Source organism: Oncorhynchus mykiss, chromosome 17, assembly GCF_057628025.1.
Source record: "Oncorhynchus mykiss isolate SJ-2025 chromosome 17, ASM5762802v1, whole genome shotgun sequence".
Lineage (NCBI taxonomy): Eukaryota > Metazoa > Chordata > Actinopteri > Salmoniformes > Salmonidae > Oncorhynchus > Oncorhynchus mykiss.
The window spans coordinates 5,309,126-5,336,011 of NC_143038.1; the positions used below are offsets into that span (position 1 = coordinate 5,309,126).

Sequence of the window (26,886 nt, forward strand, 5' to 3'; positions counted from 1 at the left end):
CTTGTGTGATTGGGAGATCTGGAGTGCCTGTATTGGTATTATCTGCCAATAGCGTTTCAAGACTGGTAAATATGCAGATGGAATGTTGTGGAACCTGGAGATATTGGAGAATCCATCTGCTACATGCTTTACTGACAGCTAGGCAACATACACACGCACACACACACACTGATGACACACACCTACTGATGACACACACCTGTCTACACACTGCTAGCGAGTTTGCCTGGATAGTTATACTGCATTGAAATACATGTGTGTGTGTGTGTGTGTGTGTGTGTCTTGAGTCTTGTTTCTGTTTAGTCTGGTGACTTGCTTGTGATTTGCTCATGTGCTCAACACAACGCTGCCTCAAATACTCAGCATCTCCTTTGAAGACGACCCCTGGAGGTCAACTCGCTACTCGTTGGCGCAGTAGAGGATGTTTGCGATGAAGACTTTGCTAAATATTTCCTCACTTTCTCCCCTCTCGCCTCTCTCACTTCTCAACCTGAAGGAAGGACCAGGGTGAATCGTCCACAAGGTGCGTACCTCCTACTTGTTCTGTGTATCTATTTGACGCACAGATCCACACGCACCACTACCACCGGTGTACGTCGTAACCCTGTGTGTTGGGGGTCACGTCTTCCCTACTGCCTGTATGGAGTACACTGATGGCAAGTCGCTCTGAATAAGATCGTCTGCTCTGCCAAATGACCAAAATGGAAATGCCAATGCTTTCAGACGCTATTCAGAACTGTGTGGGTGTGTCTCAAATGTCTCTAGGACATTGGTCAAAAGTAGTGCACTATCAAGGGAGGAGGGTGTCATTTGGGATTTACTGTGTATTGCTGCTGAAAGTGCCAATATGCAGTCGGTGACCTATTGAAGAGAAATATAGCTGGTTAAGAGGTGTTGGCCCTAGCTCTTAACTTAATGGATCTATTTATAGAAACAGCCAGCAGTTCATTACTTAGTCATTATTTACCTCTCCTTTGGGCCTCTCCCCCCTCTTTCTTCAGTGTTTATCTTTCTTTCTCTCCTTTTATTATTCTTTCTTCCCTCTCGCTCTCCATCTCTTTATTCCTCCCACTCCCCTATTGTCTCTCAGCTCTTGTCCTTTCATTCTCTCTCTCTCTCTCTCTTTCTTCCTCTGCCTCATCCCATTCTCTCACTACATCTCTCCGTACCTTAGGTGTTCTTCAGGAAGGAAATGATTGCAGTGGTTTCTCTCTCTCTCTTTCTCTCTCTTTCTTCCTCTGCCTCATCCCATTCTCTCACTACATCTCTCCGTACCTTAGGGGTTCTTCAGGAAGGAAATGATTGCAGTGGTTTCTCTCTCTCTCGCTCTCTCTAAAATTATAACTAATTGTGTTTATTGCAGTCGTGTGTTGTGTGTGTATTTCAGTATAACAAGATTTGAGTGACACAGACACTAAATTACAGAGGAAAGATTGAGGAGGGAGTGGAAACACTCTTTTTCTCTGTCTTTCTCTAGCTCTCTGTCTTTCTCTCTCTATTTCTGTTTTTTTCTCTCTCTCTATTTCTCTCTCTCCATCTCTGTCTTTTTCTCTCTCCCCTTTCTCTCACTCTCTATTTCTCTCTCTCTATCTCACTGTCTTTCTCTCTGTCTTTATCTATCTCTCTCACTGTCTTTCTCTCTCTATCTCTCTCTTTCTCTGTCTCTCTCTCTCTGTGGGAGCTAGGAGTGATGTAATATGTTGTTTTAGCTGTCGTTACACAACAGTAGGGAAAGCAGAATGCATGTCTTTAAAGTGAAAAACAGAATTAAAAACCTGAGGGCCACTAAAACATTTGTCTGTGAAGAGACTGGAAATCTCAGCTAAAAAATAAGTACAAACTAAGTGTAAAGTTTCAACAGAATATCGGAAAAAATAAAACATTCAGTGTTGCTTAGTATTGAGAGGGTGAGGACAGAATCCCTCCCACGCAAACCCAAACAATTGAAAAGCATGTCGGTAGAACAGGAGAGACGGAGGGAGGGAGAGAGCAAGAATGAGAGAGAACAAAGCTCCAGCATCCTCCACCTATTGAATTCAATTCACCACCCCTCTCTCTCTCTCTCTCTCATGGTCAAGGGCTCCACCTCAAACCTGCAGGAGAAAAATAAATAAATAACAATCCATTTCTGAGTGTCATTGAACCAGGTGCCGATGGCCCTGAAAGCCTACTGGTGCCCGACAGGTTGCCTGTTCTAAAAGTCTACCAAATCAAATCAATCAAATCAAATTTTATTTGTCACATACACATGGTTAGCAGATGTTAATGCGAGTGTAGCGAAATGCTTGTGCTTCTAGTTCCGACAATGCAGTAATAACAAGTAATCTAACTAACAATTCCAAAACTACTGTCTTGTACACAGTGTAAGGGGATAAAGAATATGTACATAAGGATATATGAATGAGTGATGGTACAGAGCAGCATAGGCAAGATACAGTAGATGGTATCGGGTACAGTATGTACAAATGAGATGAGTATGTAAACAAAGTGGCATAGTATAGTATAAAGTGGCTAGTGATACATGTATTACATAAGGATACCGTCGATGATATAGAGTACAGTATATACGTATGCATATGAGATGAATAATGTAGGGTAAGTAACATTTATATAAGGTAGCATTGTTTAAAGTGGCTAGTGATATATTTACATCATTTCCCATCAATTCCCATTATTAAAGTGGCTGGAGTTGAGTCAGTGTCAGTGTGTTGGCAGCAGCCACTCAGTGTTAGTGGTGGCTGTTTAACAGTCTGATGGCCTTGAGATAGAAGCTGTTTTTCAGTCTCTCGGTCCCAGCTTTGATGCACCTGTACTGACCTCGCCTTCTGGATGATAGCGGGGTGAACAGGCAGTGGCTCGGGTGGTTGATGTCCTTGATGATCTTTATGGCCTTCCTGTGACATCGGGTGGTGTAGGTGTCCTGGAGGGCAGGTAGTTTGCCCCCGGTGATGCGTTGTGCAGACCTCACTACCCTCTGGAGAGCCTTACGGTTGAGGGCGGTGCAGTTGCCATACCAGGCGGTGATACAGCCCGCCAGGATGCTCTCGATTGTGCATCTGTAGAAGTTTGTGAGTGCTTTTGGTGACAAGCCGAATTTCTTCAGCCTCCTGAGGTTGAAGAGGCGCTGCTGCGCCTTCTTCACGATGCTGTCTGTGTGAGTGGACCAATTCAGTTTGTCTGTGATGTGTATGCCGAGGAACTTAAAACTTGCTACCCTCTCCACTACTGTTCCATCGATGTGGATAGGGGGGTGTTCCCTCTGCTGTTTCCTGAAGTCCACAATCATCTCCTTAGTTTTGTTGACGTTGAGTGTGAGGTTGTTTTCCTGACACCACACTCCGAGGGCCCTCACCTCCTCCCTGTAGGCCGTCTCATCGTTGTTGGTAATCAAGCCTACCACTGTTGTGTCGTCCGCAAACTTGATGATTGAGTTGGAGGCGTGCGTGGCCACGCAGTCGTGGGTGAACAGGGAGTACAGGAGAGGGCTCAGAACGCAACCTTGTGGGGCCCCAGTGTTGAGGATCAGCGGGGAGGAGATGTTGTTGCCTACCCTCACCACCTGGGGGCGGCCCGTCAGGAAGTCCAGTACCCAGTTGCACAGGGCGGGGTCGAGACCCAGGGTCTCGAGCTTGATGACGAGCTTGGAGGGTAGGGTCCTCCACACATATGACTCAGCACCCGTCTCTCTCTCTCTCTCTCTCTCTCTCTCTCTCTCTCTCTCTCTCTCTCTCTCTCAGCTGAATTAGTATGGTTAAATGAGAGACATGGACAGGAGTGGGGCTGAATGATCAAATGATAGGCCTTTTAAAAACACTGTCATACCTAGGCTCTTCATTTTCTCTCTCCACTGAGCTCAATTAGCTTTGAAACACGCTCTTTCTAAATGTCAGCAAGTGGTTGAAAAAATATAGTGGTTCTACAGGGTCTCTGGTCATGCTTTAGTTTAGTGTGATTGAAGCCTAGCGATCATGTTGCGCTTATAAAGCCTTCATATACATGACATAAAGGACTATGTCATCTGTCATGAGTTATATTTACATCCATAAACTGTACCGTACAAAGACATTAACACACTTAGTTTGAGGTGGCGATTGTATAGATTACATTTCATAAACATTCATATGCAGACATAAAGGCATATAACATCGTTACATACAGTAAGTATACAGAGACATTCATAGAAGCTACATTCATAACCGAAACAAAGACGTTCACATACAGTACCAGTCAAACATTCAGACACACCTACTCATGCAAGGGTTTTTCTTTATTTTTTACTATTTTCTACATTTGTAGAATAATAGTGAAGACATCCAAACTATGAAATAACACATATGGAATCTTATAGTAAACCAAAACATTGCCTTGATGACAGCTTTGCACACTCTTGGCATTCTCTCAACCAGCTTCATCTGGAATGCTTTTGCAAAAGTCTTGAAGGAGTTCCCACATATGCTAAGCACTTGTTGGCTGCTCTTCCTTCACTCTGCAGTCCAACTCATCCCAAACCATCTCAATTGGGTTGAGGTCGGGTGATTGTGGAGGCCAAGTCATCTGATGCAGCACTCAATCACTCTCCTTCTTGGTCAAATAGCCCTTACACAGCCTTGGCTTGGGTCATTGTCCTGTTGAAAAACAAATAGTCCCACTAAGAGAAAACCAGATGGGATGGTTTATCGCTGCAGAATGCTGTGGTAGCCATGCTGGTTAAGTGTGCATTGAATTCTAAATAAATCACTGACAGTGTCACCAGCAAAGCACCCCCACACCATAACACCTCCTCCATGCTTCACGGTGGAAACCACACATGTGGAGATCATCCGTTCACCTACTCTGCATCTCACAAAGACATGGCGGTTAGAACCAAAAATCTCAAATTGGGACTCATCAGAGCAAAGGACAGATTTCCACCAGTCTAATGTGTTTCTTGGCCCAAGCAAGACTCTTCTTCTTGTTGGTGTCCTTTAGTAGTGGTGATTCGGCCATGAAGGCCTGATTCATGCAGTCTCATCTGAACAGTTGATTTTGAGATGTGTCTGTTACTTGAACTTTGTGAAGCATTTATTTGGGCTGCAATTTCTGAGGCTCTAATGAACTTATACTCTGCAGCAGAGGAAACTCCTTTCCTGTGGCAGTCAGGAAAGAGAGTTAGTTTCATCATAGCGCTTGATGGTTTTTGTGACTACACTTGAAGAAAATTTCAAAGTTCTTAAAGTATTCCGTATTGACTGACCTTCATGTCTTAAAGTAATGATGGACTGTCATTTATCTTTGCTTATTTGTGCTGTTCTTGCCATAATATGGACTTGGTCTTTTACCAAATAGGTCTATCTTCTGTATACTACCCTACCTTGTCACAACACAACTGATTGGCTAAAATGCATTAAGAAAGAAATAAATTCCACAAATAAACTTTTAACAAGGCACACCTGTTAATTGGAATAGATTCCAGGTGACTACCTCATGAAGCTGGTTGAGAGAATGCCAAAAATGTGCAAAGCTGTCATCAATTCACAGAGTCGGTACTTTGAAGGATCTCAAATGTTAAATATATTATACACTTTTTTGGTTACTACATGATTCCATATGTGTTATTTCATAGTTTTGTAAATAGTAAAAATAAAGAAAAACCCTTGAATGAGTAGGTGTCCAAACTTTTGACTGGTACTGTATACGATAAACACATATATTTGCTTACCGTATCTCTTTCCTCTGGTTTGTAGTAAAGTTCTCAGTAGTAAGCAGAAGCTACTGAGGAGGTGTACCCTACGGAAACATACTAGGTACACAGCATCCCCCCTGCCCGCTTGGACTCATGACTATTTTGGGAATGACAACAAATTTTCAAAATGGCTGCAAATAGGTTCTGGGAGTTCTCTGACGATCTGAGTTACCTTTGCAACAATGTTGAGCTTCTTTTGGACAGTGCCTGAAAATGCTGCCTGTTGTCTTATGATTTTAACCACTTCTCTTACTGTACGCCAACTCTTAATACTCTTACAGTTGAAGTTGGAAGTTTACATACACTTAGATTGGAGTCATTAAAACCTGTTTTTCAACCACTCCACAAATTTCTTGTTAGCAAAGTATAGTTTTGGGAAGTCGGTCAGGACATCTACTTTGTGCATGACACAAGTAATTTTTCTAGCAATTGTTTACAGACAGATTATTTCACTTATAATTCACTGTATCACAATTCCAGTGGGTAAGAAGTTTACATACGTTAAGTTGACTGTGCCTTTAAACAGCTTGGAAAATTCCAGAAAATGTTGTCATGGCTTTAGAAGCTTCTGATAGGTCAATTGGAGGTGTACCTGTGGATGTATTTCAAGGTCTACCTTCTAACTCAGTGCTTCTTTGCTTGACATCATGGGAAAATCAAAAGAAATCAGCCAAGACCTCAGAAAAAAAATTGGTCCATCCTTGGGAGCAATTTCCAAATGCCTGAAGGTACCACATTCATCTGTACAAACAATAGTATGCAAATCAATCCCAGAACAACAGCAAAGGACCTTGTGAAGATGATGGGGGAAACAGGTACAAAATTATCTATATCCACAGTAAAACGAGTCCTACATCAAAAACCCCCATAAAAAAAGCCAGATTACGGTTTGCAACTGCACATGGGGACAAAGATTGTACTTTTGACTGAAAAAGCATATGCGAGCAATGAGGCCTACAAACCTGACTCAGTTACATCAGCTCTGTCAGAAGGAATGGGCCAAAATTCACGCAACTTATTGGGGGAAGCTTGTGGAAAGCTACCTGAAACATTTGACCCAAGTTAAACAATTTGAAGGCATTGCTACCAAATACTAATTGAGTGCATGTAAATTTATGACCCACTGGGAATGTGATGAAAGAAATTAAAGCTGAAATAAATCATTCTCTCTACTATTATTCTGACATTTCACATTCATAAAATAAAGTGGAGATCCTAAATTACCTAAGGGAATTTTACTTGGATTAAAAGTCAGGAATTGTGAAAAACTGAGTTTAAATGTATTTGGCTAAGGTGTATGTAAACTTCTGACTTCAACTGTATTTCTGACTGTACAGGAGCTTTTTGGTAAGGTCTTAAAAACAGATCCACTGGACAGATATGTTGTCTAACTGGTTCATTGTGATATTTCACCAACTTCAATCATTCTGGAAGTTTTATCAACTACTCTGGCCTCTTACCTCACTTCATGTTATTCACACCATTCACACTCACATCACCAAAACATGAAAGACACAATGACTTCATCAATAGTCACGATAACATTTACAATGACCACCAAAACAGTCATGGTTAGATTGGATATATAGCTTCCTACCCCTTGCCCCGCTGCCTGTCCTCTGCACGGCCCCTCCACTGCCCCTGCATGTTGTCACTTGGAAACCCTGTACACAGCATTGTCCATCCTCTGACCTCAGCACTCCACCCTGCACCTCACCATTTCAGCAGTCCCTCCTTGGATATTAGACCCCATTAATAGTTAATCACAAAGTTTCATGAAATCATCACTTCCCTCTATTCCCTTGGTGTCCTTGATTATCAAGTATACAAGACCCTCCCCTGCACAAACCCCTCTTCTATGGTAGCTCCTCCAATGGTGACTCTGCCAGTCCGAGAGACAGGGATTTGCCAGCTGAGGTCACATGTCTAGGAGTGAGCTGAGTGCTAAAGAATCATAATGACATACTAACAGTAGGGTACCTGCTGAAGCATTTTGCCTGCTGTGCGCATGCATTTTGGATAATAGGCTGCAGTGCATGCTGGTCTATGAATAGACCCATCAAGCTAACCTAATTTAAATGCCTTGTTCTCCAGTGAAGAAACCAATAAATGAGGTAAACGAATGAACAAACTCATGAAATGGTGAAAGACTCCTGTAAAAAGTCTCCAATCAATTGCATTTTATTTTAATTGTTGCCGACCCCGAACCTGTGCTTGATCTTGATACAGTACGTGTGTATATCTTTGTACGACTCTCACCATTTCTTTCTCTCTCTCTCTCTCTCTCTCCATCCCTCCACACCATCATCCCCCTTTCTCCCTCCATCGCTCCATCACCCATGACAGCCAGAAGTTGAGTTTCAAAGACCGTGTCCGGATGGCGAGCCCCAGGGGGCAGAGTATTAAGAGCCGGCAGACGTCGGTGAGCGACCGGCGGTCACCGGGGACTGAGGCTGGGGGTACGGAGGGCACTAGCCCTGCCAAGGTCCAGAAGAGCTGGAGCTTCAATGACCGCACCCGCTTCAGACCCTCCCTCCGCCTCAAGATCCAATCACGCTCCACTGCCGATGGTGAGAGGAACTAATGAATTGTCGTGATTGGTCAATTGTTGGATTTGGGCGTTTAGTGTAAGAGATGGGTTGATTGGTACAATGCCATTTTCTTTGCCTTTATACCAAAATTGTAATCTTGCACTGATGCTTTCTACACATCCTCAGAATGATATCTCATGATATCTTTAGATATACCTAGCTTATCCTTAGATCACTGGTGAGCTACATCAACTTAAAACCACACTATCAATGTCATGCTAGCTTTAGCTCCCTTTACCTAAGTTCTCTGGCTGGGCGCTGTGTGCTAGCCTTTGAAGGATTACTCCTAGACCCCCGTCTTATGGGCAGACCAGACCAGAGCTGGCACAGACCATAGAGCCAGCCATGGAGCCAGCTAGGTCCAGCGGGAGGAATGTTAATGCCTGTTTGCGGTGCGCTGGTTTGGGTTAGTGGGAATGGCCGGCCTGGCTTGAGCTCTGGACCGTACTCTGGATGCTGAGGGGGAAGAGAACGGGTATGCTGTAGTTTAGCAGCCTTAAGGGGCTAGCAGAGGCTGTAGTGCTGCTCTATCCAGCCTAGCCAGCTGGCCAGCTGGCTGTTACCATAATAACACTATTACCATATAACACTATTACCATATAACACCATTACCACAATAACACTATTACCATAATACCACCATTACCATAATAACACGACTACCATAATAACACCATTGCCATAATAACACTATTACCATAATGGCACTATTACCATAATAACACTACTACCATAATAACACTACTACCAAAATAACACCATTACCATAATAACACTACTACCATAATAACACTATTGCCATAATAACACTACTACCGTAATAACACTATTACAAAAATAACACCATTACCATAATAACACTACTACCATAATGGCACTATTGCCATAGTAACACCATTACCACAATAACACTATTACCAAAATAACACCATTACCATAATAACACTACTACCATAATGGCACTATTGCCATAGTAACACCATTACCATAATAACACCATTACCATAATAACACCATTACCATAATAACACTATTACCATAATAACACTATTACCACAATAACACTATTACCATAATAACACTATTACCAGAATAACACTACTACCATAATAACACTGTTACCATAATAATTCCATTACCATAATAACACTACTACCAAAATAACACTACTACCATAATAACACTGTTACCATAATAACACTATCATAAGAACACTACTACCATAATAACACTACTACCATAATAACACTATTACCATAACAACACTATTATCATAATAACACTATTACCATAATAACACTATTATCATAATAACACTATTGCCATAATAACACTATTGCCATAATAACACTACTACCATAATAACACTACTACCATAATAACACGATTACCATAATAACACTATTACCATAATAACACTATTATCATAATAACACTACTGTCATAATAACACTGTTACCATAATAACACTATTATCATAATAACACTATTACCATAATAACACTATTATCATAATAACACTGTTACCATAATAACACTGTTACCATAATAACAGTATTACCATAATACAACTACTACCATAATAACACTGTTACCATAATAACACTATCATAATAACACTATTACCACAGTAACACTTGCCATAATAACACTATTATCATAATAACACTATTACCATAATAACACTATTGCCATAATAACACTATTACCATAATAACACTATTACCATAATAGCACTACTACCATAATAACACTATTACCATAATAACACTATTACCACAATAACACTATTATCATAATAACGCCATTACCATAATAACACGATTGCCATAGTAACACCATTACCATAATAACACTATCATAATAACGCTATTGCCATAATAACACTACTACCATAATAACGCCATTACCATAATAACTGTTACCATAATAGCACTATTACCGTAATAACACTATTACCATAATAACGCTATTACCAGCACATTATGTTGAGGATGGATAGAAATGGAATGGGGGATTTATCCAGCTGAATCTGGTGTAAGAGATGTTTTGGATAAAGTGAGGACTACTGACTATACTGTATATGATACTTACCTTACACAACCATACAATAATCATGTTGTATATGGAAAATGGACTGTTGCATATACGGTATGCCAGATGGATTAAATGGCTTTGCCAAGAACCAGCTACAGTACTTTCTGAATTAATGAGAGCAGAGATTGATGCTGGCTGACACACACACACACACACACACACACACACCAATCCTCCAAAGGCCTGTGGTGGCTTGCCTGGGGTCATAGAAAACCTTTTATTGGTCAGGGGAAAATTTGTTTGATCTGCACTCTACCACTTCTAACCCCTGGCCCGCTTTGGTGTGCTTTATGTCGTAACTCAGGCCACCCATAAACAGCAGGTCTTTGTGATAAATATTTCCCATTAGCAATATACCTACTGAGGCCAGGCAGCTCTCAGCCTCGCGCTCTTCTGCTATAATGTAGACTCTCTTTTGTGAAAACAAGTTTTTCAATTTCTCTCTCATCTCTCTCTCTCTCTGTCTCTCTCTCTCTCACTCTGTCTCTCTCTCTCTCTCTCTCTCTGTCTCTCTCTGTCTCTCTGTCTCTCTCTCTCTCTCTCTCTCTCTCTCTCTCTCTCTGTCTCTCTCTCTCTGTCTCTCTCTGTCTCTCTCTCTCTCTCTCTGTCTCTCTCTCTCACTCTGTCTCTCTCTCTCTGTCTTTCTCTGTCTCTGTCTCTCTCTGTATCTCTGTCTCTCTCTCTCTGTCTCTCTCTCTCTGTGTGTCTGTCTCTCTCTCTCTTTGTCTCTCTCTCTCTGTCTCTGTCTGTCTCTCATCTTTCTCTCTCTCTCTCTCTGTCTCTGGTCTGGCGGACTCGTTAAACACAAATGCATCTTTTGTAAATAATGTCTGAGTGTTGGAGTGTGCCCTTGGCTATCCATACATTTGAAAAACAAGAAAATGGTGCTGTCTGCTTTGCTTAATATAAGGAATTTGAAATGATTTAACCTTCTACTTTTTAAACTGAAATATATTTAATCAATTACATTTACTTTTGATACTTGAGTATATTTAAAACCAAATACTTTTAGACTTTTACTCAAGTAGTATTTGACTGGGTGACTTTCACTTTCTATTAAGGTATCTTTACTTTTACTCAAGTATGACAATTGGGTACTTTTTCCACCACTGCCTGCAACAAGTTTACTAAACAACTTGTCACGCCCTGACCATAGAGAGCCCTAGGTTCTCTACGGTGTTTAGGTCAGAGCGTGACTGGGGGGGTTATCTACTTCTTTGGACACCGTGTTAACAACCCTCCAGGCGAGCTTCAATGCCATACAACTCTCCTTCCGTGGCCTCCAATTGCTCTTAAATACAAGTAAAACTAAATGCATGCTCTTCAACCGATCGCTGCCTGCACCTGCCCGCCTGTCCAACATCACTACTCTGGACGGCTCTGACTTAGAATACGTGGACAACTACAAATACCTAGGTGTCTGGTTAGACTGTAAACTCTCCATCCAGACTCACATCAAACATCTCCAATCCAAAGATAAATCTAGAATTGGCTTCCTATTTCGCAACAAAGCATCCTTCACTCATGCTGCCAAACATACCCTTGTAAAACTGACCATCCTACCAATCCTCGACTTTGGCGATGTCATTTACAAAATAGCCTCCAATACCCTACTCAACAAATTGGATGCAGTCTATCACAGTGCCATCCGTTTTGTCACCAAAGCCCCATATACTACCCACCATTGCGACCTGTACGCTCTCGTTGGCTGGCCCTCGCTTCATACTCGTCGCCAAACCCACTGGCTCCATGTCATCTACAAGACCCTGCTAGGTAAAGTCCCCCCTTATCTCAGCTCGCTGGTCACCATAGCATCTCCCACCTGTAGCACACGCTCCAGCAGGTATATCTCTCTAGTCACCCCCAAAACCTATTCTTTCTTTGGCCGCCTCTCCTTCCAGTTCTCTGCTGCCAATGACTGGAACGAACTACAAAAATCTCTGAAACTGGAAACACTTATCTCCCTCACTAGCTTTAAGCACCAACTGTCAGAGCAGCTCACAGATTACTGCACCTGTACATAGCCCACCTATAATTTAGCCCAAACAACTACCTCTTTCCCTACTGTATTTAATTTATTTATTTATTTTGCTCCTTTGCACCCCATTATTTTTATTTCTACTTTGCACATTCTTCCATTTCAAATCTACCATTCCAGTGTTTTACTTGCTATATTGTATTTACTTTGCCACCGTGGCCTTTTTTTGCCTTTACCTCCCTTATCTCACCTCATTTGCTCACATCGTATATAGACTTGTTTATACTGTATTATTGACTGTATGTTTGTTTTACTCCATGTGTAACTCTGTGTCGAACTGCTTTGCTTTATCTTGGCCAGGTCGCAATTGTAAATGAGAACTTGTTCTCAACTTGCCTACCTGGTTAAATAAAGGTGAAATAAATAAATAAATAAATAAAATAGATTTCTAGGTTGGTGGTTTGTGTGGTTCCCAATTAGAGGCAGCTGGTAATTGTTGCCTCTAATTGGGGATCATATTTAGGTAGGCTTTTTCCCCCACCTGCATTTGTGGGATATTGTTTGTTTTAGTGTGTTTGGGCAATACGTCCTAATGGTCTTTAAGTTTTTAAATTTTGTTTTGTTAGTTTCACTTATATAAATATGTGGAACTATACTCACGCTGCGCCTTGGTCTGCTCATGTCCAAGATCGTGACAGAATATCCCACCAACAAAGGACCAAGCAGTGTGAAAATGAGGTAAGGAAGTTTTGGACTTGGGAGGACATGAGAGGACACGAGACCCTTCCTTGGCGGGAGTCGCCAAGGAGCAGGGAAGGACAGCGACGACACAGAAACCCAAAGATTATTTTTTGTTGGGGGGGGGGGGGGCGGGCACTTGGAGCTGGCGGTCGTGCAGCGGAGAGTGCCAGAGCCTGTTTGGGAGTCGGAGGAGGAATTTAATGAACGATTCCGGAGAGAGGTGGTAGCGATGAGATTGTTGCCGTACAGGTGTGCTGAAGAGCGTGACACCAGTCCGATGCCATCTGCACCGGTTTCACGCATCTGGCCACCAGTGTGCCTTCCCAGTCCGGTACGTCCTGTGTCAGCTCCCCGCACTCTCCCTGATGTGCGTGTCACAAGTCCGGTAAACACCTGTGCCAGCTCCACGCACTAGGCCTCCAGTGCGCCTCCCCAGTCTGGTACTTCCTGTGCCTGCTCCTTGCACTTGCCCTGAAGTGCATGTCACCAGTCCCGTGCCACCTGTGCCGGCTCCACACATCAGGGCTCTAGTGCGCCTCCCCAGTCCGGTACGTCCTGTACCTGCTCCTTGCACTTGCCCTGAAGTGTGTGTAACCAGTCCGGTGCCACCTGTACCGGCTCCACGCACTAGGCCTCCCTCCAGTGCGCATTCAAAGTCCAGAGCTTCCGGCGACAGTTCCCGCTCCGGAACCTCCCACGACGGTCCATGGTCCGGAACCTCCGGCGACGGTCCACGGTCCGGAACCTCCAGCGACGGTCAGGAACCTCCAGCAACGGTCAACGGTCCGGAACCTCCAGCGACGGTCCGGGCACGTCCGGGCACGGCGTCCAGCAACGGTCAACAGTCCGGGCACGGCGTCTAGTCCAACTCCAAGGCCAGAGCCTTCCTCTGCGTCGGGGTCCAGTTCGGGCACAGCGTCCAGTCCAGCTCCAAGGCCGGAGCCTTCCTCTGCGCCGATGTCCGGGCACTGCGGCCAACTCAGCTCCATGGCCGGAGCCTTCCTCTGCGTCGGGGCCCAGTCCGGGCACGGTGTCCAGTCCAGCTCCAAGGCCGGAGCCTTCCTCTGCGTCGGGGCCCAGTCCGGGCACGGTGTCCAGTCCAGCTCCAAGGCCGGAGCCTTCCTCTGCGCCGATGTCCGGGCACGGCGGCCAACTCAGCTCCATGGCCGGAGCCTTCCTCGGCGCCAGTGCCCAGTCCGTGTGCAGCGTCCAACCCAGCACCATGGCCGAGGTCCTCCTCTGCGCCAATGCCCAGTCCGGGCACGGCGTTCTACCCGGCTCCATGGCCGGACCCGTGGTCTGGGCGGGGGCAAAGAACTGCACCGGAGCCGCCACCAACACTAGTCACCCCCCCTACTCTCCCCATTTGGTTTCAGGTTTTGCGGCAGGATTCCGCACCTTTGGGGAGGGGGGTGTACTTTCACGCCCTGACCATAGAGAGCCCTAGGTTCTCTATGGTGTTTAGGTCAGAGTGTGACTGGGGGGTTATCTAGTTTATAGATTTCTAGGTTGGTGGTTTGTGTGGTTCCCAATTAGAGAAATTGGTTATTGTTGCCTCTAATTGGGGATCATATTTAGGTAGGCTTTCACCACCTGCATTTGTGGGATATTGTTTGTGTTAGTGTGTTTGGGCAATACGTCCTCACGGTCTTTGTAAGTTTTGTTATTTTGTTTTGTTAGTCTCACTTATATAGATATGTGGAACTATACCTACGCTGCGCCTTGGTCCGCTCATTTCCAAGATCGTGACACAACTACTGTTTTAGAAGTCAACACAAAGACAACAGGAGCACTGCCTCTGGTATTTCAGCACCATTTCAACTGAAACATTTAATCAACAAGGCTATATACAGTATGCTTTTCTGAATACACTGAAAACAAACTTGAAGACACCAAAAACCAATGGTACTGGTGTGTGTGTGCGTTCGTGCATGTGTGTGTGAAAAAAAAGAAGTTTGGACTCATCCTACCTGTAGACTAGTTGAACGCCAATGCCATCCTGCTCTCTTTCAATTTGGCAAAATGGTCTATGGATCTGTCATACTGTATGCTTTTAGTTTTTGTTGTCATAGGCTACCTAGCTAAAATGCTTGCTAGCCTAACTTCCTCGCATGGGCAACAATGAAACAGCTAAATTAGCTAGCTACTTAACGTCAGCCTAAAATTTGCCCAGTGTTATCCGGGTTAGGTTTTGGCTGGGGCGTCATTGTAAATAAGAATTTGTTCTTAACTTACTTGCCTAGTTAAATAAAGGTTATTTAAAAATACTGCCGCAACGTGTCATACTCTTTTGGTCCACACAACATCAGATAGACGAGCTACAGTGCCTTGCAAAAGTATTCACTCCCCTTAGCGTTTTAATTTTGTTGCATTACAACCTGTAATTTAAATGGATTTTTATTTGGATTTCATGTAATGGAAATACACAAAATAGTCCAAATTGGTGAAGTGAAATGAAAAAAAATAACTTTAAAAAATGACTAACGGAAAAGGGGTGCGTGCAAATGTATTCACCCCTTCGCTTTGAAGCCCCTAAAGAAGATCTGGTGCAACCAATTACCTTCAGAAATCACATAATTAATTCAATAAAGTCTACCTGAGTGCAATCTAAGTGTCACATGATCTGTCACATAATCTCAGTATATACAGTGCCTTGCGAAAGTATTCGGTCCCCTTGAACTTTGCGACCTTTTGCCACATTTCAGGCTTCAAACATAAAGATATAAAACTGTATTTTTTTGTGAAGAATCAACAACAAGTGGGACACAATCATGAAGTGGAACGAGATTTATTGGATATTTCAAACTTTTTTAACAAATCAAAAACTGAAAAATTGGGCGTGCAAAATTATTCAGCCCCCTTAAGTTAATACTTTGTAGCGCCACCTTTTGCTGCGATTACAGCTGTAAGTCGCTTGGGGTATGTCTCTATCAGTTTTGCACATCAAGAGACTGACGTTTTTTCCCATTCCTCCTTGCAAAACAGCTCGAGCTCAGTGAGGTTGGATGGAGAGCATTTGTGAACAGCAGTTTTCAGTTCTTTCCACAGATTCTCGATTGGATTCAGGTCTGGACTTTGACTTGGACATTCTAACACCTGGATATGTTTATTTTTGAACCATTCCATTGTAGATTTTGCTTTATGTTTTGGATCATTGTCTTGTTGGAAGACAAATCTCCGTCCCAGTCTCAGGTCTTTTGCAGACTCCATCAGGTTTTCTTCCAGAATGGTCTTGTATTTGGCTCCATCCATCTTCCCATCAATTTTAACCATCTTCCCTGTCCCTGCTGAAGAAAAGCAGGCCCAAACCATGATGCTGCCACCACCATGTTTGACAGTGGGGATGGTGTGTTCAGCTGTGTTGCTTTTACGCCAAACATAACATTTTGCATTGTTGCCAAAAAGTTCAATTTTGGTTTCATCTGACCAGAGCACCTTCTTCCACGTTTGGTGTGTCTCCCAGGTGGCTTGTGGCAAACTTTAAATGACACTTTTTATGGATATCTTTAAGAAATGGCTTTCTTCTTGCCACTCTTCCATAAAGGCCAGATTTGTGCAATATACGACTGATTGTTGTCCTATGGACAGAGTCTCCCACCTCAGAGTGATCATGAGCCTCTTGGCTGCATCTCTGATCAGTCTTCTCCTTGTATGAGCTGAAAGTTTAGAGGGACGGCCAGGTCTTGGTAGATTTGCAGTGGTCTGATACTCCTTCCATTTCAATATTATCGCTTGCACAGTGCTCCTTGGGATGTTTAAAGCTTGGGAAATCTTTTTGTATCCAAATCCGGCTTTAAACTTCTTCACAACAGTATCTCGGACCTGCCTGGTGTGTTCCTTGTTCTTCATGATGCTCTCTGCGCTTTTAACGGACCTCTGAGACTATCACAGTGCAGGTGCATTTATACGGAGACTTGATTACACACAGGTGGATTGTATTTATCATCATTAGTCATTTAGGTCAACATTGGATCATTCAGAGATCCTCACTGAACTGAAGGGGCTGAATAATTTTGCACGCCCAATTTTTCAGTTTTTGATTTGTTAAAAAAGTTTGAAATATCCAATAAATGTCGTTCCACTTCATGATTGTGTCCCACTTGTTGTTGATTCTTCACAAAAAAATGCAGTTTTATATCTGTATGTTTGAAGCCTGAAATGTGGCAAAAGGTCGCAAAGTTCAAGGGGGCCGAATACTTTCGCAAGGCACTGTATACACCTGTTCTGAAAGGCCAGAGTCTGCAACACCACTTAGCAAGGGGCACCACCAAGCAAGCGGCACCATGAAGACCAAGGAGCTCTCCAAACAGGTCAGGGACAAAGTTGTGGAGAAGTACAGATCAGGGTTGGGTTATAAAAAATATATGAAACTTTGAACATCCCACAGAGCACCATTAAATCCATTATTAAAAAATGGAAAGAATATGGCACCACAACAAACCTGCCAAGAGGGGCCGCCCACCAAAACTCACGGACCAGGCAAGGAGGGCATTAATCAGAGAGGCAACAAAGAGACCAAAGATAACCTTAAAGGATCTGCAAAGCTCCACAGCGGAGATTGGAGTATCTGTCCATAGGAACACTTTAAGCCATACACTCCACAGAGCTGGGCTTTACGGAAGAGTGTCCAGAAAAAAGCCACTGCTTAAAGAAAAAAATAAGCAAACACATTTGGTATTCACCAGAAGATATGTGGGAGAATCCCCAATCATATGGAAGAAGGTACTCTGGTCAGATTAGACTAAAATTGAGCTTTTTGGCCATCAAGGAAAACGCTATGTCTGGCACAAACCCAACACCTCTCATCACCCCGAAAACCCTATCCCCACAGTGAAGTATGGTGGTGGCAGCATCATGCTTTGGGGATGTTTTTCATCGGCAGGGACAGGGAAACTGGTCAGAATTGAAGGACTGATGGATGGCTCTAAATACAGGGAAATTCTTGAGGGAAACCTGTTTCAGTCTTCCAGAGATTTTAGACTAGGACGGAGGTTCACCTTCCAGCAGGACAATAACCCTAAGCATACTGCGCTGTTTCCCTCGCTCTGATGATTTCTCCGGTGAGATTCAGCCACTTGCGAATTGATGGAAAATTATTAAAACACAGAGAGACGAAATATGTCATGTTTTTTCTCAAATATTTGGGGAAGCCAGGCTTCCCCTGGCATCAATGAATGCACGTCACTGTCCCTCTCTCCTCCCCTTCCTCCCTCTCTCCTCCCCTTCCTACCTCCTTCCTTCCTTCCCTCCATCTCTTCTGTCATAAAAAAATGAAGGTATTTTAAAACTCAAAATCTCTTTCCCTCCGTCTCTCTCTCTCTCTCTCTAGCTGACTCTAACATGACCACTGAGGATGGGTTCGGTGATGACAAGGGTTGTCACTGTGAGATCTCTGTGGAGGACCTGCTGCCTTCCGTCAAGTCTGTCATCCGAGCCGTCAGGTGAGACGCACGCTCACTCACACACACACACACACACACACTGCCCTCACTCAAGTATGTCATCAGAGCCTTAGCGTGACATTTTTCTTCTTATTGTAACCTCCTAACTCTTCCCCTAATCCATACCGTGAGAGGCAGCTTCCCGCCATGGGTTTATCCAGTGGATACATTACTACATAACTTTTCCATCAGTCTTACCCCTTTGATCCTCACATTGGGCAGTAAGGGCCTCTCATATTCAACCTCTTCCGTTGTATGTGGCCCCTAGGCTCCACAGGTGTATGTACTAAGCTCCCCTCTACACTCTCTCAAAGGGCTAGATTTACATGCTACACAGCTAAAGTAAACAGTGAAGTAAAGACTGATTTTACCTCAGATTGTTCACTGTACAACTTCACAAGAATATTTTCTTTAGAAATATGAAATGATTTTCCAGATGATTTATGTTGAGAAAGAAGAGCTGTTTCAGCTGTTGCTATTGGATAGTTTTAGATCTCATTACCTTGGCGTGTGTTACTCTAGGTCAATGTCGTTCTTTGTTTGAGGACTCCCTCTTGTGGTAGATTTAAGAACTGCATTGAGATGCCTTCCTGTGCTGGCTCTCATTCATTAGGACACACCGTAGCGAAACGTTTCGCGGCGGGAAACAAAAAGGAGCATTTCTTATTAGACAAGTTCATGTAGTCCCTCCCTGTTTCAGTCAATGTTCTTTCATCTGATATTTAATGAACATGACCCTGGTCTGGTCCATCCAGAATAATGAAGTTCCACGTGGCCAAGAAGAAGTTTAAGGAGACGTTGCGTCCGTATGATGTGAAGGACGTCATAGAGCAGTACTCCGCCGGACACCTGGACATGCTGTGTCGCATCAAGAGTCTGCAGACACGGTGAGAACAATAATGCACTGTCACGCACGGTCAAAGTGCTCACACAGTCACACTCTCTAACTTAGACCTTCCAATAAAATGCATGAAAAGGCTTAGCTAGCAGCTGTTTGCCCATGTGTATTCACTGCTTAGCCACTAATGTGAGCAGTATGTCTTTGTCTGTGTGCATACATTCATATTTGTGTGTGTGTGTGTGTCCTCACTTTCCCCCATAGGCTGGACATGATAGTGGGGCCCCAGCCCCTGAGCAGCCGAGCCAAGACCTTTTCCTCTCCCTCCCTGCCCATGTATTACAGCCACGGCAGAAAGAACTCCACGCAGGGGTCAGAGTTAACCCCCTCACGCCCCTCACACACCCCTCACGCACTCCTCTCCTCACACCCTCTTGACTTTCTCCTCATCCCCTGCATGTGGACTAGCTGATTGTTTGCAAGAAGAAACACTGCATGGTTTTCAAATCGCAAATATCTTCCTTACCTGTCTAGGTTGACAGTATATCTTACCTGCCTAGGTTGACAGTATGTCTTACCTGTCTAAGTTGACAGTATATCTTACCTGTCTAGGTTGACAGTATAGCTTACCTGTCTAGGTTGACAGTATATCTTACCTGTCTAAGTTGACAGTATATCTTACCTGCCTAGGTTGACAGTATATCTTACCTGTCTAAATTGACACTATATCTTACCTGCCTAGGTTGACAGTATATCTTACCTGTCTAAATTGACAGTATATCTTACCTGCCTAGGTTGACAGTATATCTTACCTGTCTAAGTTGACAGTATATCTTACCTGCCTAGGTTGACAGTATATCTTGCACGGGGGATCCATTTGGGACTGTTGATGGGTTCAGTTTCTAGATTCCTCCTGGTGATGTTTCTTCTGTTCTGCATTCCTGTCAACTGAGTTTTCTCTGAGTTGTCTCTTAAACTTATGGCCCGATTCAATCAGATCCACTTTAGCCAACATCCGCAGAACTGATGTTTTGACGGTGTCAGAGGTGGAATTGCGTTAGAGTTGTCAAATCCACATGTTGCTCCCGGTATTATGGCTATAACGGACATTGCCATTGGCTGCATGGAGTCTCATTAAGTTTGAATTCTGGAATGTGAGATGTAATCTACACCTCGATTAGGCTGTTAGAAATCCTCATTATTTAGTTAAATTATTTTTCAATTTGAATGTGATTATTTCTATATTGCCTACACTTTCTCATTCTGAACTTCTAACGCGAGTGGGGAGGTGTGGCTTCTTGACAATGATCACAAGAGCAGCTGCTCACCGATTTTCAGCTCCAATGCCGTTCCACCGCCGACACCGCCAAAACATCAGCTATGCGGGTGTCGGCTATAGCCGGTTAACACTTGATCTGATTAAATCTAGGCCCTAAACTTTCACTGAATTTGAAAGGCCATATTTACCAAATGAGTGAGTAGTGAGCCACCATGTGGTAGAAACTTAAAATGACATTTGTCTGGTCGAGAGCATCTTGAGTCATGGAAAATATTGATTATCTCATATAAACATCTCAACTAAAAGTCCAAATGCGTAGTAAAATGATACATAAATACAAATAAAAACTATGCTTGTAATTTAAGGTCATCCATTTTGTCTTTCAAATCCAGTAGTAGATAATACATTCTTCTCTTCTTCTGGCCTTGAAAAAAAGGTGTGTTGATATCCCACTGGGCACAGACGTCAATTCAACATCTATTCCACGTTGGTTCCACCTCATTTCGGTGAAATGAGGTGGAAACAACGTTGATTCAACCAGTGTGTGTGTCCAGTGGCATGCTGTTGATATTGATACACTTGCAACATATATCGCTAGTGACACAGTAAACCGAGCCGGTATATATCCTTGTGAGCAGCATGGGCCTCTACAGTACGTGTTGTATTCTCATAGAGGACCAATTCCAACTCTTAACTCTCTTTCCTTCCTTCTTCCTTCTCGGGCGGGCTGCCTACTGGACATCCTCTGGTCCTGCACCATTTCTCTCTCTGTACCCTTTCTTTAACACTATGTCTCCTGTGCCTTCCAGAGTGGACCAGATCCTGGGTAAAGGCCAGGTTCCTCTGGATAAGAAGATCCGGGACAAGCTGCTGTCGGATGGAGACCTGCTGGAGGACATGAGTATGCTGGGACGCGTCTGCAAAGTGGAACGGCAGGTCAGTGGGTTTCCGTGAACTTAAACCACTGGTTCATTAAATATGGTGAATTATGTGTGGTTAACCTTTGACATTCGTGGGAATTGGCCTATATGGATAGGAATAAATTGAAATGTTTCTTATAGAAGAAGTATGAAAAGCATATGCATAACCATGGTAGCAATTGAAAGGGAACAGTTTGGAGATCATGGGGAAATAAATGAGTAGACCAAAGGTGAGCACAAGTTCACCTGACACGAGACTGGATCCAACCAATACACTGTCGACATTCAGTAACATAAAAATATTCCTCGAAAATGTGGGTTAGGTGCAACATAGGACAACAAAATGACAAGGGTTTGAGCGAGAGGACTAACTGGCGTCTCAGAAGTGGCCACACCCCTCTCCAAAGTGTACACAGTTCCTAAGTCATTTCAATACACTTTTATGACTCAAAGAAGAGTCTTCAACCATAAGGTACTTTTTGAGCTCTCCTAGCTGTGCCGTTCAGGAACTAGAGCAAGCAGACTTGTAGCTGTTTCGTTTGGAACACAACCCTGCATCCCCGCCATCACACAATTACTGTTGCTGTTTACGCAATCCAAAAATGGTCCATAATGAATCGCAGTCTGGGTCAGGTGGGCCTGATTTGAAAGCTTGTTCTATTGTCAACATGACTAGTTAAGTTAATATATACGATCTTACAGTGTTAGGCTTTCACAAGGTAATTCAGAGATCCAGATCGGGATTTTGGTACGCATAGAAAGGAGTCATGAGTGCATTCAGGTGCGTGTGCCACTGCGAATTATCTTCATAGTAAACAAACATACTCTGAGTTGTTCTGAACAGAATGAGCCTATGACCCCATGTCCTCTTCTACATCAAACATAGTGATCATACACGCTGACACTGTACATGCCATGAGTTTTATGATATGGAGATGTGAAGTGCACGTTTGGACTCACGGGTGTTTGGCTTGGTTGTGTGACATCAAAGTGGTATTTATTGCAATAATCCTCAACGTCTCATCTTTCAAAATACATAGAGTCCTCTTAACTTAAAGCATTTCCCTCACTAAGAGAACAACAAAAATAGCAAACGTTGCCCAAGTACCGGGAGAGATGGGGGGGCAACTTCTTGTCGCGCGCTGTGCTCAAATTCAGAATGGATGTCAGTCCAAACCCCTACAGCGCTGTGAAGCATTAGTGCCCAAATCTGCCATTTTTAACCCGTATATGGGTACAGGTACGAGTGTAAAGGGCAACCAACTACTGTTATTCAACATGTTATGGTTGAATGTGGTTAAATGTTGTTTGTATGAACAATTATGTGAAAGTACTCTTTCTTTTGTGTAGCTAATATTAACCATCATTTCCTTCCTTCCTTCCGTCCTTCAATCCATCCCTCTCTAGGTCCAGTCTATTGAGTCGAAGCTGGACTCCCTGTTGGACATCTACCGGCATGTGTTACGTAAAGGCTCCTCCTCTGCCCTCACCCTCTCCTCCTTGCCCCTGTTCGAGCTGGAGCAGACCTCAGACTACCAGAGCTCTATCCTCTTCAAGGACCACTCTACCTGCTCTACCCAGGTCAGCAGCACCGGAGGTGGGCCAGGGATAGAGGGCCAAGGGGGGCGCGTGACCCGCTCCTCCACCAACACCTCAAACCTGTCCCGGGGACTTCACCTTATCCTGGCGCCGTCCACCGAGCTCAGCCTCAACCTCAACACTGGCACCACCTCGCCTTCTACCAGTGGGCCCCCGCCCTCCTCGTTCAGTCCGTCGCCCCTTCCTCAACACCACCAACATCATCATCATCATACCCTGCCGGAAAGTGGGGAACCAGTCCATAGAGGAAGTTCTTCTCACTCACCTCCTATTCTTACTCCTAATTGTGTATCTGGAGGTGGGGGGTTTCCTACTCTGGCCAGGCCCCCACCACCTCCTCCCCAGCCCAGCCGGACGGTGGGTCACTCCAGGCCAGAGAGGGAGAGGGAGATGGTGATGGAGGTGGGTGACTTCTGTGGAAGCCCGGAGGAGAGGGAGGATGGTGATGTGTTAGGCCCAGAACAAGGCCTCAGAATCGGGAGGCTGGGGCAGCCAAGAGGGGGGTCCAGTGGGAACAGCAATGGCCGGCCCTGCAATGCCAAAGCAGAGGGCTCCTGGAGGAGACACACAAGCCTGGAGATGGAGCCCCTGGTACCCCTCTCTTCTGCTCTGGGAGGAGGAGGTCGCTGCTCCTCTGGCTCCAACCCCAGCCAGGTGGACCAAAGCCTGGGCAAGTCCATGTCCATCCAAAACCTGGGGCAGGGGGGGTCAACCACCTCCAGGGCCCTGGATAGCCACCACCATCCTAGCCTCAGCCTCTCCTCCCCCAGCCCCTGCAGCAGCGATTCCCCCACAGGCTCCCACAGTAGTCAGGACCCTGGGGGAGGGGGCGGCGGGGATGGCTGGGGGGAGGAGGACCTCTTTATCAGCGACAGGGACGTGGATGCCCTCCCTCTCCCCCCCGAGGCTCAAGGTGGAGCTTTTGGCTTTGACTTCCTGTCCCAGGGGACAGCCGACGCAACCTCTTACTCATCAGAGCTACTGAGGACAGACCCGGGGCTTGGGGCGGGGTTAAGTGCTCTGGCAGGGTTCAATAGAAGCCTGGCCAGCAGGAGCGGGAACATGTCATCGCCCCCCTCAGTCGGGAGCACAGAGTCCCTGAGCATGCCGCACGTACGGCTAAAATAAGACACACCCCCGTGTCGTATGGACCAATCAAAAAACCTCACCTTACAGAGAAGCTCTTTATCCTATTTTGGGAGGGGGGAGGGGGAACAGGGAGGGACTATAATGGTTATTTCTGTTTATTTTTTATGTTGATTCATTTGATAAAAAGCATCGTATTTTTCATACATGTCGGCGATACATGAACATATCATTGCATGAATTATTCTTTTTTTAAAGTACGGTTGAAGAAATGGAAACAAAGAAAACAAAGAAGGTATAATAAAGAGAGAGAGAGAGGTGTATAAAAAAGAGACTGAGTAAGAGGTTGTGTGTATATATATATATTGTATATATATATATATATATATATATATATAAAGAAACAAGCAAAACTTGATCCTGAAAGACAATGGATTGATCTGTGATCTCGAAACTGCATGAGCACTGCATGTTTTCAGTCCAAATGTCATGGTATTACAACTTACCCATAAGTCCTAATTCATTAACACAGGAAGTTGTTGATGCCTATAGGCCTTATGGCAAAACCCTTCTAGAAAACGTTTCCTTCATTTTAATACACATAATCATGTACAGTAGAAGTTAAAGTGTGGGGCATCCTAACGTATAAGTCTATAGCGTATGGGGCAAGTTAAATGCTTACATGAACCCAATATCATACTGTTATCCAAAGCTTCTGAGGCAGCCATCTTGAAATGAATGTTGCCTCAACACGACCAAGTTTTTCACCCACATTAGTTCCCTATAATCGTTTCTGATTTGAGAGACTATTGTGGACGTACAATGGCACAAAACACCCCTCATTGCAATGACAGACTTGCCAAGTCCAGGTCAATACTAGTTTGAGGTAAATTCAATTCTGCCAACCGGTCACACACACACCAACACACACACAGGAGACGAATAGCTGCTAAAACCATAGAAATAGAAATACAGTCCACCCATCATGACACCTTTGAATGGGGATGTCCGTTCTAGTAGTTATATTTCTATGCCTAAAACACAGTTCAATTGCGCACCCCGAGGTGTTTTCTACCCGACGACCAAGGTATCCACATTATGAATGTGATTTCTTGAGATACCTGTGTATCTTCTCATTCATTTTTGCTACTTATAATACAAGAGAGAAAAACACGATGAAGGGAGAAAATGTGCAAAAGTATATTATGTTATCTGATTATGTGACCCAGCAGTCTTACAGTACACGGTTTCAGTCGGAATCACTCTCACCGGCTGTAGTTCTTTTAATACATTATAGTTTTAAATGCTTATTAAATTGCTTAAACTGAAGTTGACATGCTGTAGAATGTATATAATGTTATGTTAATAATCTGTAAGTGTTATTTTGCACTCCCTGGCAAGCAGTGTGAGTGACATCATGGCTAATCCTAACAACAATTAGCCCTTTTGACTTAAAGGGATATGTCACACAAATCACAAAATTACATTGTTTTTCTTACCCTTCAAGCAGTCTTTGGACAAGGAGAGACAGCAATGACGGACAGCGATTCCTTTACATGGTACCAAAATAAAAATGTAATTTTCTAATTTGGGTGGACTATCCCTTTAAATGTTACAGATTCAGGTACAACAAGGTCATGTTCAATAGGGCACAATGTAGCAAAACATTTTGAAACGGAATGCAAAGATGACTCATTGGACATGCTCAGCCTCAGGTAGTAGGCTACTTCATCGGTTTTCACAACGTTTTGTAACATTTTGTGCCTACTGAACAGGATCCTGGTAAGGATTATTGGATGTTTCACCAAGTGGGTTGTTTCAAAAGAGAGAAACCCGTTCAAAAACAACATGAAATGCAGTATGAACTTGTACGCTAAATCCAAAGCTCCAGTACACATACCTTTGGAAACAGAAACATTAGCAGAAACATTTATGGTCGATTAAATCATCATTGAAGGCTTTACCAGAATATGTGAAGTATATAAAAACATGCAGTACATAACATGGTGCCTTTCTTAGCGATATACTGTCCATTTCAACATTTATTTGCACCCAACGTGTGGGTTGTTGGCCTTTTGTGCTGAAATGGTCTCACATTATCTGATTTGGGCATTATTTATCCACAGACAGACCATGTATTACCAAAGGAAAACTGGCCTTTAGAAATGTCATCACTGTGTCTCATACGATCATTATCCTAATTTATTTAAATGACGTGCACATACGGTAGTAATAATGTCCGTTAGCTCCATCACAAACCTGTGATGTCATGAAAGGTATTAAAGAAACTTCTATTCTCCTACATCAATAATAATATAAAAAAAAAGGAAATTCAAGTGTGTTGTGTTGTGACATATTTACAGACGCGTTCTGTTAGACTATGACCATCGTGGTGTTCTGTTCTGTTCTGTCGCAGCGTGTTGACATCCATTTATTACCTTGAAGATGATTTATTTCATTTTTCAACTGTCAACCCATATGTAAATGACTGTGGAAAAATGATGCACATGTTGCTAAGTTTGAACCCTTTTTTAATGTCTTTTGATATAGATCAAGCTCACAGGTTTGCATACAGTAAGGTGTCGAGGGAACAG

At 43.7% G+C, this 26,886-nt stretch overlaps 1 protein-coding gene across 8 annotated transcripts in view; it reads left to right on the forward strand.

Moving 5' to 3' along the window:
• Window positions 1-26,628, forward strand: part of LOC110493519 (potassium voltage-gated channel subfamily KQT member 5) — a 162,965-nt gene extending 136,337 nt beyond the window's left edge. The window contains exons 9-16 of one of the 8 annotated variants that reach the window (XM_090204615.1): window positions 501-523; window positions 5,724-5,783; window positions 8,069-8,292; window positions 18,459-18,570; window positions 19,326-19,457; window positions 19,673-19,780; window positions 21,497-21,623; window positions 23,015-26,628. In XM_090204615.1, the coding sequence (XP_090060741.1) occupies window positions 501-523; window positions 5,724-5,783; window positions 8,069-8,292; window positions 18,459-18,570; window positions 19,326-19,457; window positions 19,673-19,780; window positions 21,497-21,623; window positions 23,015-24,334 (2,106 nt within the window). In that variant the 3' untranslated portion in view covers window positions 24,335-26,628. Of the gene's footprint in view, window positions 1-496; window positions 524-5,723; window positions 5,784-8,068; window positions 8,293-18,458; window positions 18,571-19,325; window positions 19,458-19,672; window positions 19,781-21,496; window positions 21,624-23,014 lie in introns of all 8 variants that reach the window. The other 7 variants (XM_021567846.3, XM_090204617.1, XM_090204616.1 and 4 more) reach the window with 7 other exon arrangements.
• The last annotated feature ends 258 nt before the right edge of the window (window positions 26,629-26,886 follow it).